Source organism: Hibiscus syriacus, unplaced genomic scaffold, assembly GCF_006381635.1.
Source record: "Hibiscus syriacus cultivar Baekdansim isolate YM2019G1 unplaced genomic scaffold, ASM638163v2 tig00112988_pilon, whole genome shotgun sequence".
Lineage (NCBI taxonomy): Eukaryota > Viridiplantae > Streptophyta > Magnoliopsida > Malvales > Malvaceae > Hibiscus > Hibiscus syriacus.
Window position 1 is genome coordinate 1,119,626 of NW_024063432.1, and position 14,682 is coordinate 1,134,307.

The following is a 14,682-nucleotide window of genomic DNA, read 5'->3' on the forward strand; positions in this document are numbered from 1 at the left end:
AATAAGATTACTACGAATGTTATATTTTGTGTTTGGTTGGTTTAGCAGGAATGTAAGATTACCGTGTTTGGTTAAAATACCGTGTTTGATTAAAGAAATAAAAGATTATTGAAATGTATATTTGACCAAATTATATTTATTATATATTTATTTTTTTAATAAGTTGAAAAATATTTATATATTTTATTTAAAAAAATTAAATTCATAAAATTTATATATATATATATTTTATAAAATTAAAAATATAAAAAGATTTAATGAAATAATAAAATTTTATATTAATCCCGAAACTTCATATAAAATTTTAATTATAATTTTTTTTTTAAATCTAACATAATTTAAAAATAAATTTATAATTTAATATTCATAAAATTTTTATTATTCAATGACAAAAGAATTATATTTTTAATTTTAGTAGTAAGAAAGAGTATTAATCTTGTGATCATGAGATCGAGTCTCACGGTAGACAATTCATAATTATGATTGCCGGAGATCTTCTACGAAAATTGCTCTCATAATTATGACTGCCGGAGATCTTCTAAGAAAACTGCTCTCAACCTCCTACTACCTTACCTTCCTCGTTTCATAGATTACATATGAAAATAAGGTTAGCTAATTTAGTAGTAAGAAAGGGATGTTTTATTTTTAAAATCAAACTGAACCATCTCTCTGCATCAGCTTTGGATTCTTCCCTACGAATAAAACAAGTTGCAACCAAAAGTAAGGATTCCAGTTTCCAACAATTCTCACGAGAAAGATGGCTCATTTACAGACACTTAAACAAGAAAACATAATACACAGACAAGATGATATGTTTATTTATGTATACAAGGAATATGATATGGTATAACTTAATAAGCTGAAGACCAGAAATCGTGATCTTCAACATGGAATCCAAAACTACACGAACTTGCAGGCGGGTCGGAGTAATCATCGTCTTCCAGTTTCGGGAAGATGTAAGAAGCTGCAGGATGTAACAGGCTGTTGCTCAAGTTATCTCCCTCTTCCTGTGTTACATCAGACTGGTCTGGATCGAACGTATCACTCTTGGAAGAGCTGATCATGTCTTCCTGTTTGCAGACCACCTCGGAACCTGTCTGATCCGCCGCAACAACAACAACATCGACAGGCTGTTGCGGTGGCTCATCTCTCTCTTTCATGGCCAGCTTATCTGTGAGCTGAAGAACCTGACAACAAGTGAAACATGAAAAATCGACCCAACATGTTTAAAACTTAAAACTTTAAATAAGTACCTCTTGTTTTAGTTTATCCTTCTCCTTGAGAAGATTATCATAGTCGGCCTTGAGGCTGTTGAAGTTTGCTTGTAAAGCGTCATAGTCTTTCTCGAGCTGCTTCGTCTTCCATCGAGCCCTTCGGTTCTGAAACCATATGGCCACTTGTCGGGGCCGCAAGCCGAGGTCTTTAGCCAGCTGAATTTTCCTGTCGGGTTCGAGTTTGTTTTCCACCTCGAAACTTTTCTCGAGAAACTGGACTTGTTCAACGGTGAGGCGTCTCTTCTTTTCGGGTTGATGAAAATACTCGTCTAAATCATCGTCGTCCCCGTTCTCTTCCTGATCAAACGTTCTGAAGAACGATCTGTTGGCTCGATGAACATCTTCGAAGCTCAACATCGATCTCGCGCCTGAAGAAAGGAAAGAATTCGAGCCTTGAAGGAAGAGGGGATCGAAAGGCTCAACCCTTTGACTTTGGAGCAAAACAGAGAGATCACTGTTACTACTATTACTAGAATAGACCCTCCTACCCGCCATTAATGTTTCAAGCTAAAGGATCAATCTTGTTCTTGTTCAAGATATCATCTTTTTCATCATCAAATGATCTAAAGAAGCTAACGAAAAAGGAAAAAAGGAAAGAAAAACCACTCTGGGTTTCTTTGTTTTTAAAGGAATACAAATTCCTTCACTTGTGACGAAAGAAGCTGGTGATGATGATTTCGGTGATGTGGGAGGTGTGGGAACAACGGCAGCTCACACCCATCACTCAGAAGAAGCTAATTTTTTTCAAAGCTTTGGCAGAGTAGAGTTGAAGAAGAAGAAGAAGAAGAAGAAGAAGAAGAAGAAGAAGAAGAGGAGGTGAACGAGGAGAAGAAGCGAAGTTTCTCTCTCTCAAGGGGTGAGCTTTGGAAGGGTAGAAATGGGGCTTTCTTTAGCTATGGTGGTACGCTGGCAATTACTTCTATGCCCTTTGCTTCTTTGTTTTGGTAAACTACACGTTTAGTACTATAACTATCATGTTTATTCCGTTTTGGTTACCTAAATATTATTTTTGGTCACCCATCGTTAAAAAAATTAAAGTGATGCTGATGTGTCACCATAAGGTAATGACACACCATCATTGATTTCTTTTAAAAATACCACATCAGTAGTTTTGTTAATTTTTTAACTGTGGTGACCGAAATGAAACCAAACTGTAATATCGATTATGATTTGGAAAAATAAAAATTAAGTGACTCAAACAGAACAAAAGTAATAGTTAAGATATTAGACATAAAATTTACCTTTTTTCGATTGATGGTAGAAGCTGGTTTGAGTTTTTTCTTCCTTTCCTTTTTTTTCTCCTTTAATTTCTCTTTAACTTTATTGCTTTACTTTACAAGAAAAAAATTTATATGATTGAAAAATTATGCTATTATCATTTCATTTTTATGACTGAATATTATTTTTTTAATTTAATGAAATTAATTGAAAAATAATTATATGATAGAAAGAATTTAATTATGCTATTAATTTTTTTCCTTCTCATTTTATAAATTACTCCATTGCACAATTTAATTATGAAAATTATGCTAGTTTGATGCTTTTGTTGCTAGACATGAGTAAGATTGATATTAAACTAGAATGTTTAGAGCATTTTTGGAGTGATTTTTAAGCTTAAAAATAGTTATTTCTAGGTTTTGGTATCGATACCGATACCGATACCGTATAGTATTAATGTGCAATAGAAATTTGGGTAATTTAAGGGTATCGATATCTATTCTTAAGGTATAACTATTGCTCATTTGCAATTATACCCATAGTATTGATACCCAAGGGTATCAAAGTTTAACTTCAAATAGGTTCTTGAGATTGAGGGATAACTCAAAATAAAATGACAACTCTAAAGGGGATGTCTAATGTATCAAATTACCAAAATACCCTTAAGTGAATAAAATTATAGAAGCACTCTAATAATGAAAGCAAGCATCAAAATGATAATGTGTAAGCCACCTCAAGCCTAGTAATATGTTATGTGAAAAGAATGGAATGTTTGATTGTCAAACTTCACAAGTCATTGAAGTTATAATATACCTTTGCATAACGTTACATTCTAAGAGAGATCAGGGGTCACATAGTGATGTAAGAGGAAATGTCTTTATGTGATTGATTGTGAAATGATGCTTATGTTGTAAAACTATATTGATTGGCCTTATATGGCAAATGTTGATGTGCATGACCCATGGGCATTGTTGTATGTCGGATATATATGCATGCTTAACCTAATGTTATGTGAGACTTGAAAAACCCTTCTTATAGCTATGAGATTTTCTACCGATGATATGTAAGACTGAGTCCCTCTAGAAACTATGTCTACGTGAGATCAAACAATTATATATTATGTTATTGGTGGGAGTTGTACCAATGCTTTGTGATATTGGGTTGCTCTTTGCTTATTCTACTAAGAATGTTTAAGTTTATGAATACGAAGTATAATAGAGTAGAAGTGTACCACTGAACTTCGTAAAGCTTATTGCTCGAATGTTTTCGTTTGTAAGTTAGTAGTTTGGACTTGTTTGAGGAGTACTGTCAATGTACATTCTATTTAAATTAGAGGGTTTATGTATTTATAAGACCCTTATTTACGTATTGATCTATAAATTCTATTAAATTTTGGTTTATTTTAATTTTTTTTAAAAATTCACAGATGTCTAGCTTTGTGTAAATATTTTATAACTATTATGGATGTCGTTATTTTTTTTATTAAAAAACATTAGCCATGGAAACTACACTGAAGTTGTTTTATAGTATGGATGACCTCTCACGTCACGACTAAGAATATCATGCAGAAACAACGGGGGAGAAGAAAGATGTAATTCCAACAACTCTTTGAAATCCAACAACCTAGTTACATACGTAGTCTCGAATGACTCTATCGACACCATTTTTTAACGAATAAAAATTTAGTATCAAATTTTATGAAAAGATGATGGGAGTCGTCATCGACCTTTGGGTTAGGTAGGTCGAATACCTAAAAACGTATTTTAAAACAATTTTAAGAAAAAATATTTTAAAAAGATAAAAATGGGCCTATGTTTTATCATAAATTTATTTTAAGGGTTCGAGAGTTGGTTATGTGTGGGGAATGATTAGCATCCATACAACGCCCAAAATTAGTACATGATCGTTTAATGTTGTCGTAGTGGAATTTATAGATTCGAGTCGAAATTTAAAGTGTGGTCCTTTTTATTGAATCATTGACTAATTTAATGTCACCTTAAACAATGAATTGAATATAAATTAAAAAATTAAATTAAACAACAGGCTAAAATAAACAAACACATTGTCATGAAATAATGAACTGGTGATTTAAAATTTATTTCATCATTTTTATCAAAACATACTCTATTATTTAAAGTTCGTTTTTCGCTCAAATGTCATATTGAATCGTACTACCTCGATATGTTATACTTTTCACGCCATTCTATGAAGTTCGTTCTTAAAATGGAAACAAGTATAAGTGGAAATTAGTGGTCATTATTATTTAATCTAAAAGAATTTGACCATTTTAATAAAATATTTACATCAAGTGTATCAACTTATAAAAATAAAATTAATACACTAAATCAAAATTTAACTAGAACTATAGGGACTCATCAGTAAATAATTCATATTTAATTTAATGTTAATTATATTAATTAATGGCCAAAATAGACATTCAACAAGACTGAAGGAATTTAGGCTGTAAATTACTCATCTTATACGCATGATAGTTTTAAGGACTAAACAGTGATGAATATGAAATTTAAATAATCAAATCGGAAATTCAACCAAAACATATTAAAGCATGGATATTGACTAGAACGAAACAAAATGAAAATTAAAGGCTTAAATTCAAAATAAACCAATCATGCATTTAGTGACTAGATTGTAATTTTACAAAACTCGGATGACTGAAATCGAGGATGTTCTATGCACTAAAACATGCGTCCCTCTACCCTTAAACGACGTCGTTTAGATGGGAGTATATAAGGTCAAAACATGGTTGGAAATGGCCCTAGCTCTCTCATTTGTTCATTTCACTCTTTTTTTTGTCAAAAAGAGAACTGAACAGTTCTCTCAACTCTCTCCTCTCCTTCACCCTCTCTCCGTCGTAGAGATAAACCGAAACCCCACTCCGACCACCGCCCACGATGGACTGCGATATAAATGACCCTTTATGGCGAAATCAAAAAACGATGCTACCTTGAACCAAAACAACCTTTAACCCCTCAAAATCTAAAAAAAAAACCAAACACCATTTTTTAAAAGAACCCAAACCCTATTTTTTAGATCTAACAACATACATAGCCTTACTTCGAAGAAGGTGACTTTCATGCTCCGACGAGAGAAAACTGACGCCTTTGAAGGTAAGAATCTCTCCCTTTCCTTATTTTTGGTTTTTTTCGAAAGTCCCTAGTTGCTCTCTCATTTTTTCTTCAGAAAGTCCTGAATATATAGAAGACCTTTCTTTTTGTTTCATTTCTCATGTTGCATGTTACCAGAAATGGGGTTTGATCTTTGCTTTTTCTTCTTTTTGTGTTTTCTGGTTTAGTCGGCTTTATGGTTTGTTTGAGGAGGGGGGACACGACGGGGCAAAGCTGGGTATAGATGGCCGTAACTTCAACAAAAGTACAAGGTATCCTTTTTTACCTTGAGGCCTATTTTCGATATCTGCGGTGACCGATAAATTTCTCGATGACGGTGACGTCACCAGATGTGCATGGGGAATCGGTGAGGCAAGAACGTGCATCTCACGTGGGCAGAGAGAGGGCGAGTGACGACAGCAGCTCGATAGAAGTTTAGGGTGAAATCCTAACTTTGGATTGATTTGACATGGCTGCGACTGAAGAACGAAAAGGTGAAACCCTGGTTCGTCTTTTTCACGTGTGGGCCACTGTTGTATTTGAGCTTACGAAAATTTTTATTTGATAATAATAATATTTTTTTGGTTTTTTTGTTTATTATTAATAATAATACCATTAATCAAACGAACAAAAATGGTGATTACAGACTCCTCTAATAGAACCAGAGTGTTGGGATTTTTGGAAGCTCGAATTGACAACCGAAACGGTTCGCCAAGAGGGGTCGGAACGGTTTTTGTGTTTAGGGAATAAGGAGATTGAAAGATAGAGAATTGCACAGCGATTTATAGTGGTTCGACTTCTCAACCAAGTCTACATTCACAACCTTAGCTCATCACCAAGGATTTTCCAACAAATTCACTAATTTGTTCTTTCTTTTTCAAGGACAAAGAGATAACATTTACAACTCCCTAGTTTTTTATGGGATAAACTAGAATCTTTCCCCTTTACAAAAGGATAAAAGAAGTAAACAAATAAACCTCTCAAAGGTAGGTGTTTACAAGAATTTAGCTCACAAGAACAAATATTTACAAGAGAAAGGAAAATAAGAATAAAAAGCTCTTCTCTTATGTTTGATTGCTTGGATGGTTGTTCTCTTTCTTCTTCAAGTGTCCTTAGCTTGTATTTATAGCTTGGAATGTGTTTGAAGTCGTATATAACCGTTGGGGATGTTTTGGAGTCGTTTGGGGATGGTTTTTCTACTCAAAAAGGCTGCCCATAACAGGGTGCATCAGTATACCATTAAGGTGCATCGTTACCCCTTCATTAAATTCAAATAAACTAGCCGTTGCAGCCATGGTGCATGAATGCACAACAGGTGCATCGATGCACTAATTGTATTCGGTGTTTGAATGCATGGATATAGTACATGGTGCATCGATGCACAGTGCATGGATGCACTGCAGGTGCATAGATGCACTACAGGGTGCATGGATGCACTTTGACACCCTTTAGCATTTTTGCTCAAATCCGAATTTAATAGACTTTGATTTATTTTTGAAACCTTTTTAAAACTTTGAATAAATTCAATTCAAGTCCAAAAACATTTTGCCTTAAATTTGTTATATCGAAACATAATTCAATAATCTTTCCCTTTTTGATATAACAAAACATTTAAAAAATTGTTTTTGGCAAAACTCCCCCTTAATAAAATGTTTAACGAAAAAATATCAATTGTTAATAAAATGATATCAATTGTTACCAATTGTTGGAAAATATATGAAAATGTTAAGTTCCCCCTTTTTCATTAAGAAATTGAATTTTTCAAACCAAACTTCTCCCCCTTTTTGTTATATAAAAAATAATTCAATCTTTGAAGTTCAAAATAACATTGAAGTAAGCAGTAAATTTGACATTTTAAAAAATCAATTGAAAAATCAAAGCTCCCCCTCAATAATAGCTTTCCAAACAAAATTTAGCTTTTAAGATCATGACACTTAAACAAAATTGAATTTCAACAAGGAATAACAAACATGTTAGTAGCACATGAAATTCAATTCATCAAAGTCTAAAATACTTTATGCAATATCAATTATTGAAATTAAGTGCATATGCATAAAGTATTATGAAAATGTTATGCATTTGAAATTTTTGATATCAATTGTTAGAGAGATATCATTTTCATTCAAACCACATGCATAAACATTTAAATTTAGGTAAATTTTAAAGATTTATAAAATCAAAGTATTTGAAAAGTTGATATCAATTGTTAGAGAGATATCATTTGCATTTAAAACCAATTTTGACCCAAATTTATTATGATGAACTAAAAATAAAAAAAAATCATTAAAATTTTAAAATGTTCATCATAACCATTTTTTAACAACATGAGATTAAAAACAATGCATAATCATTTAAAATCAAAACTCATGCATGCATAAATCCTATGAGCAACCAAATAACCAAAATTAAAAGCATTGAGCTTAGAGGTTACCCATTCTTTTTCATGTGTGGCTAGAGCATCTTGAATATCATCACTTTCATCACCATTGCTCCCACACACCTACAAGAGACATTTAAGTAGATTTTGGTATCCAAATTGCTTTGGATCCTTGAACGTTAGTTTCAATGCCCCTTGTTTCTTTCAAAACCCATACTTACCTAATTTTAAAACGTTTTCCTTTCTTCAAAGGACAAGTATGTTCCAAATGACCATGGTAATGGCAATGTGATCATTTTGCCATTTTTAAACATAATAGGTTGTTTTTAGAAATTAATTATTTTTCTTTTGTTAAGCTTTCAAGTTTAACTCCTAACTCAAAATTTTTATTTTCTAAATTATTTACTTTGATTTGTGAAAGCTCTAAATCATTTTTCAAAATTTCATTTTGATTTTCAAAATCAACTCTAACTTTCAAAATCGATTTATTTTCAATTTTGATTTTGAAATTAATTTCGTATTTTTGGAATTCATGGTCTCAAATCCCAAATACAACCTATTATAAGCATATTGTAACTCATCAAAAGTAAATGAATTAAATTCATTTGAGTTAAAAGATACCTCGAATTATTCATGAGTGACCATTAGGCATAGGTTGACTATTTCATCATCATTGGAGTCATCTTCATCACTCCAAGCTGCCACATATGCCTTCTTCTTGGAAGATCCCTTCTTTCTTCCTTCTTTCTTAGAAGGGGGCAATCATACTTGACATGCCCCTTTCTTTGACAATTGAAGCACACTGGGGGACTCTTCTTCTTGGTTGATTTATGCTTTACTTCCTTGGAAGTCATGAATCTTTTTAACTCTTTTAAGAGTTTGACCATCTCATCTTCTTGTTCATCATCGTCTTCATCCACCTCATCCCTTGAATCTTGGTAGCTTTCATTGGTGGATTTGAAGGCAATGCCTACCTCATCCTTCTTCTTTTTCTTCTTCTCTTCTCTTCCCTTTCTTCTCTTCCCTTTCTTCATCTTCCTTCACCATCATCTCATGAGTGAGAAGGGAACCAATTAGCTTGTCGAGAGTGAGAGACTTTAGGTTTCTTGCTTTGATAATGGTCGTCTTCTTTGATTGCCACTCCTTTGAAAGAGAACAGGTCATCTTCCTCACAAGCTTCTCATTAGAGATTACTTCTCCATATCCCTTGAGACCGTTGACAATCACGGAAAATCTATCCGTCATAACTTTGATGTCTTCATCGGGTTTCATCTTGAAGTTCTTGTAGCTATGGTTGAGAAGACTTTTCTTTGATTCCTCACTTCGTCGGTTTCCTTCATGAGTGACTTGGAGCTTATCCCAAATCTCTTTGGCACTTGAACAAGATGAGATTCTTCTATATTCATTTGGGCCTAAAGTACATAATAAAATATGTATAGCCTTAGAATTAAGCTGGAAATTTTTCTGCTCTTATCTACTCCAATCGTTGTACTTGCTGGGTGGAAATGAGTAACCATCCATGATTGAGTTCCAAGCTCCTAGATTATAGGATTGAATAAAATACATCATATTATTCTTCCAATGTACATAATTTGCTCCATTGAAGAAGTGTGGCTTGTTAACCGGTTGTGAATCCATAATAAGATAATCTTCAAGGTAATAAGCACCGGAGTCTTTGTTGGTTGAGTCGGGAATTGGTAGAGCTTCTCGAGGATCGTCTCAAGGATGCTAAGCCTTCTAACGAATTAGGCTCTGATGCCAATTATTGGGATTTTCGGAAGCTCGAATTGACAACCGGAACGGTTCACCAAGAGGGGTCGGAATGATTTTTGTGTTTAGGGAGTAAGGAGATTGAAAGATAGAGAATTGCACAGCGATTTATAGTGGTTCGAATTCTCAACCAAGTTTACATCCACTACCTTAGCTCCTCACCAAGGATTTTCCAACAAATTCACTAATTTGTTCTTTCTTTTTCAAGGACAAAGAGATAACCTTTACAACTCCCTAGTTTTTTACGGGATAAACTAGAACCTTTCCCCTTTACAAAAGGATAAAAGAAGTAAACAAATAAACCTATCAAAGGTAGGTGTTTACAAGAATTAAGCTCACAAGAATAAATATTTACAAGAGAAAGGAAAATAAGAATAAAAAACTCTTCTCTTGTGTTTGATTGCTTGGATAGTTGTTATATTTCTTCTTCAAGTGTCCTTAGCTTGTATTTATAGCTTGGAATGTGTTTGAAGTCGTATATAACCGTTGGGGATGTTTTGGAGCCGATTGGGGATGATTTTTCTACTAAAAAAGGCTACCCATAACAGGGTGCATCGGTACCCCTTCATTAAATTCAAATAAACTAGACGTTACTAGCTGTTGCAGCCATGGTGCATGGATGCACAATAGGGTGCATCGATGCACTAATTGCATTCAGTGTTTGAGGGCATGGATGCACTGCAGGTGCATGGATGCACTTTGACACCCTTTAGCATTTTTGGTCAAATCCGAATTTAATGGACTTTGAATTATTTTTGAAACCTTTTTAAAACTTTGAATAAATTCAATTCAAGTCAAAAACATTTTGCCTTAAATTTTTTATATCGAAACATAATTCAACACAAAGTTTGAAACAACAAAGGCAAAACCAACCAGCCGATGGTTTTTGCTATTTTTAATATGTCATATGATGATTCAAAATTTTAATGGAAAATATTTTAAATTTTACGGCAACATTCCCAGTCTAATATGATATCTTATGTTCATCCTATTATAGATCGGATTTGGTCTGTTACAAGAAAAATTGAGGTGAAAATGTGAGTTACAATTTTATGAAAAAATTGAAGAAATTTCAAAATTAAAGAAAAATATCTAAAATATAAAATATATAAAAAAATTAAAAGAACATTCATATCATACCTTGCCAAAAATTAAAATATATATATATCTATAAATAGATATTAAGGATTAGGGCTAGAGATTAGGTTGTCCATTAGGACTCCTCTTGTATTCTTCTTGTCTTGACATTAGTGAATTTCTCCTCTTCTACCCGTGATTTTTCCCGAAAGCATTTACCACGTAAAATCTTAGTGTCTATTTTATTGGAAATCATTATGCATGTTGTTATCTTATAAAATTGATATAAGAGCGTTCAAGTTGTTTGACTCTATCAAAATAATGAATCTTTAAAGTATGAGAAGTCGTTGGATCGCACCAGATTTACGTAGTGGAAGGTAGAGGTACAAAAATTTGTAAGAGCTTTCTTATTCCGATGAAAATGCAGAGAAAACTGTCAAATTTTATATCTGTAAGGTTTAACAATTATATAAGATGAACTATTATTTTTCCTTCGTGATAAAAGAGGACTCTGTGTTGAACAAAACAATAATGGGTATTACGATTTTAAAAGCAGAAAATTGTTTTATTCCGTGGGCATAGCAAATTTGGGAAGAAAATGAGAGTTCAGTTATGTGCACATAACAAATTTGAGAAGAAGAAAATTTGTTTCGTGAGTATATGGGAAAAAATAGAATTACCATTGATGATTAGGATGGAATTGTGCATGGTATTGCTTGTAGTGAATAAGTTGTGAGCAAAGTTAGCACTTATGGTTTTCTTATCGATATTAAAAGTAAATCCAAGTTTCGACAAGTTGTGTATTCAATTGGCAATCACTGTTGAAAAATACTCATCTAAGGGGTTTCATGGAAGAAGTGGGGAATATGTTCTCAAGGTGGAGAACTTGTTCGTTAAAGTTAAGAATTGTTTTTTGTTGAGTTTGGGTGTCTCATCGAATTTGGGTGTTTTGTCTTGAACCCTTCGCACTTTAAGAATTCACATTAAGGTAGAGATTTGTTAAAGTTTGATTCAAATTTAAAGTGACACAAATTAATTAAGCTAATTGGAGAAAGTAAGACACCTAATTTGATTAAAAGTAGAAACTTTCTTTATCATTTTATGTAAAAAATATACTTTAAGTCGATATCTACATTATAAGTTTTCTTTGTAATTAAATATATCCCTATAAATAGAAATTAAGAATTAGGGTTAGAGATTAGGTTGTACATGAAGACTCCTCTTGTATTCTTCTTCTATTGATATTAATGAATTTTCTCCTCTTCTTCTCGTGATTTTTCTCGAAAGATTTTCCATAAAATCTTAGTATCTATTTATTGGGTGATCATTATGCATGTCGTTATCTTATAATAGTTACATCGATTATAGACAGTTTATCACTTGTAGTTTGGACAGAGTTATAATCGATGTTCAGACAGTGATAGACTGAAATCATTCTATTATAATCTATGTTCAGACAGTTCATCCCTTCTAATTTAAAAAAGTAATGTTTCGTATATATTTATAGAGACTTGTAATAATATCCTCTTTTTATAGTTTTTTAATTAAATCTTGTTTTATTTGGGTCTGGCCGGATCGGATTTCTAAAAATCATATTAGATCGAATTAGGAGATGATATATTTTTCGGATCGAGTTGGGTTGAGTGGAGGGTATATATTTTTGGGTCAGGTCGGATTCAATGGAGACCATACACGGGTCGGGTTGACCAAAAACCCGATCCATTTCGACCTGTTATCATCTCTAATTGGGGTATTAACTTAGGCAAAATCGACCCATTAATGCTCACCCAATAATTATTTAGGTTTCTAGGGTGAGTGAAAATTAATTAGCAATCTACGACATTTACTATAGTGTCCTGGAATTTGTCACGTGGGCATGACGAGTTTCAATAATATATATTTTTTATTAGAACTTGTTACCCCGATTTAACAGATTTTAATAAAAAAATATTTTTTTAGAATTCATCATGTCCACGTGACAAGTTTGAGTAAAAATATATTTCTGAAACTCATTACTTCCATATGATGAGTTCACCCTTCACCGTAATAAATGACGTAAATCTTAAAATAACTGAGTTACCCTATTAGGCTAATAAATTTATCCGCAAGTATTATTGGGCTAAATAAACCTTGCTATGCATCTTCAGTTGGGCCACTATATTGTGCTATTCCTCACATTCACTTTTGGACTCAAACGACATATGGGTAAATTTTAAAAAATAATGTGAGGTTATTAGGAGTTAATATCTGTTTAGAATCTTTTTAGCTCGAACGACATATGAGTATGTATTCTTTTAAATAGTCTGGATTATTCTAAGATAGTATATATTCAGAATCTTTCTTAATATACTCCGTAAACGCAACTTCTCGAATCCAAAATCATTAGAGAGAACAACCCCTAACCACTTGATGAGTTCATATATGGGTGATTTTTTTATCTTTCCAAAGCTTGTTAAAACATAATAAATGTGTTTAATTATTTATTTGGATAACATCTGCTTGTTTATTTCATATGTTAGGCTTTATGTATGGTTATATATGTTTAGAAATTACTTAGGTGGCTTAATATTTTCAAGAGAAATGGCGTTTTAATCACTGGCATATGATTTATTGATCGACTAATTCAGATCGGGTACTGCAGAGGCAAGAGCGACCATCCCAACCAGTTTGCTCCATTCGCAAACGCCATGATTCGAACCCCTGATCTTGCTTAAGGGACCTAGTGCCTCATCCTACTATACCAATTGGTTGTTGGTAGAATGTATAATTAATTTGTTTAGAGAATGGATTCTAGATTACAAATCAATCAATCAATATCACATTTGTTTTGGTATTATGTACTTATTTTCTCTATTTGAAAACAATTTCAGTTTAATTAACATATAAATTATCATAGTACAAAATATGATACAATTGGCATTATGGGCTGATTTCTTTATTTACACCCAAATTTGATGCAAAGTATACAGTAGTTATTTTCAATATTTATCAATAAACTTGATGTTCTTGAACAATCAAGGAGCTTTATGGACTTGTTTGAAGCTTAGGCTTTAATTTCTCAGACTTCTTATCTTAAGGTTTCTTTTTCTTTTTCTTCTTCTTCTCTTTCTCCTTTCCACCTTCCTCTTTATCCTCCTTATCTTTACATTCCTAGCCATTCTTCTTTTTCGTCGTCGTCGTATTCTTTTGATCTCCATTTTCCTCCTTACGATCTTCTTGTCCCTCCAACTTCTCTTCTTCCTCGTGTTTCCCTTTTTCTTCGTCCCAATCGTCATGCTTCTTAAAATCTGCAGTCTATCCCATAGTGAACTCAAACCGAACCTGATCCGATTTGACTTAAAAACTTTAAATTTTGTACAACAGGAGTTATCTCACTGATATGAACCTGAACCGACACGATTATACGATGATGGATACATAGACCTTTGCTTTGTAAAATGGTGTTAAAGAATCCGGGCACCAAATGGATCCATTTTGAGCCTTCAAAAGTGATATGATCACTTAAATGAATGGAATAGGAGGAAAATGGATTGAGAATCCATGAAATTTGAATTTAAGTTGATTTCATTTTGAGCTTTCCTTCATATATACAGTTGCAGGACAGGCTCATAATCCATGTTTGCACTTTATTTTAGGTTTTGCAATGTTAATCCAAGGCTCAAGTGCCCTATAATTGTTGCAGCGAGAATTATGGATACCCACATATGAAATGCACACATTCCTTGAAAGGTATTCATTTGCTTCCTTTATTTTCAAGGTTTTGGTTTATTAGGCATGTTTATTTAAAGGATAAACACAAATGGTCCCCGACTATAGGGAGATGTTTTGTTGAGTCTCTCAA

The 14,682-nt window shown here is 32.9% G+C and overlaps 1 protein-coding gene across 2 annotated transcripts; it reads right to left on the minus strand.

Moving 5' to 3' along the window:
* Positions 1-708: 708 nt before the first annotated feature.
* LOC120185038 (homeobox-leucine zipper protein HAT5-like) lies at positions 709-2,129 on the minus strand. 2 transcript variants are annotated; one of them, XM_039189369.1, is made up of 2 exons: positions 1,254-2,129; positions 709-1,178 (listed from the first exon to the last, which is right to left on the minus strand). In XM_039189369.1, the coding sequence occupies exons 1-2, from the start codon at positions 1,767-1,769 to the stop codon at positions 852-854; spliced, it is 843 nt and encodes a 280-aa protein (XP_039045300.1). In that variant the 5' UTR covers positions 1,770-2,129; the 3' UTR covers positions 709-851. The 2 variants fall into 2 exon arrangements, with proteins under 2 accessions (XP_039045300.1, XP_039045299.1); XM_039189368.1 differs by having other exon boundaries at positions 709-1,187; positions 1,254-2,128.
* Positions 2,130-14,682: the final 12,553 nt, after the last annotated feature.

Coding starts and splice junctions, on each gene's coding strand:
- LOC120185038 (XM_039189368.1), bottom strand. CDS start 1,769: ATGGCGGGTAGGAGGGTCTATTCTAGTAATAGTAGTAACAGTGATCTC. Junction 1,188..1,253: donor AGGATAAACTAAAACAAGAG/GTACTTATTTAA, acceptor ACTTGTTGTCAG/GTTCTTCAGCTCACAGATAA.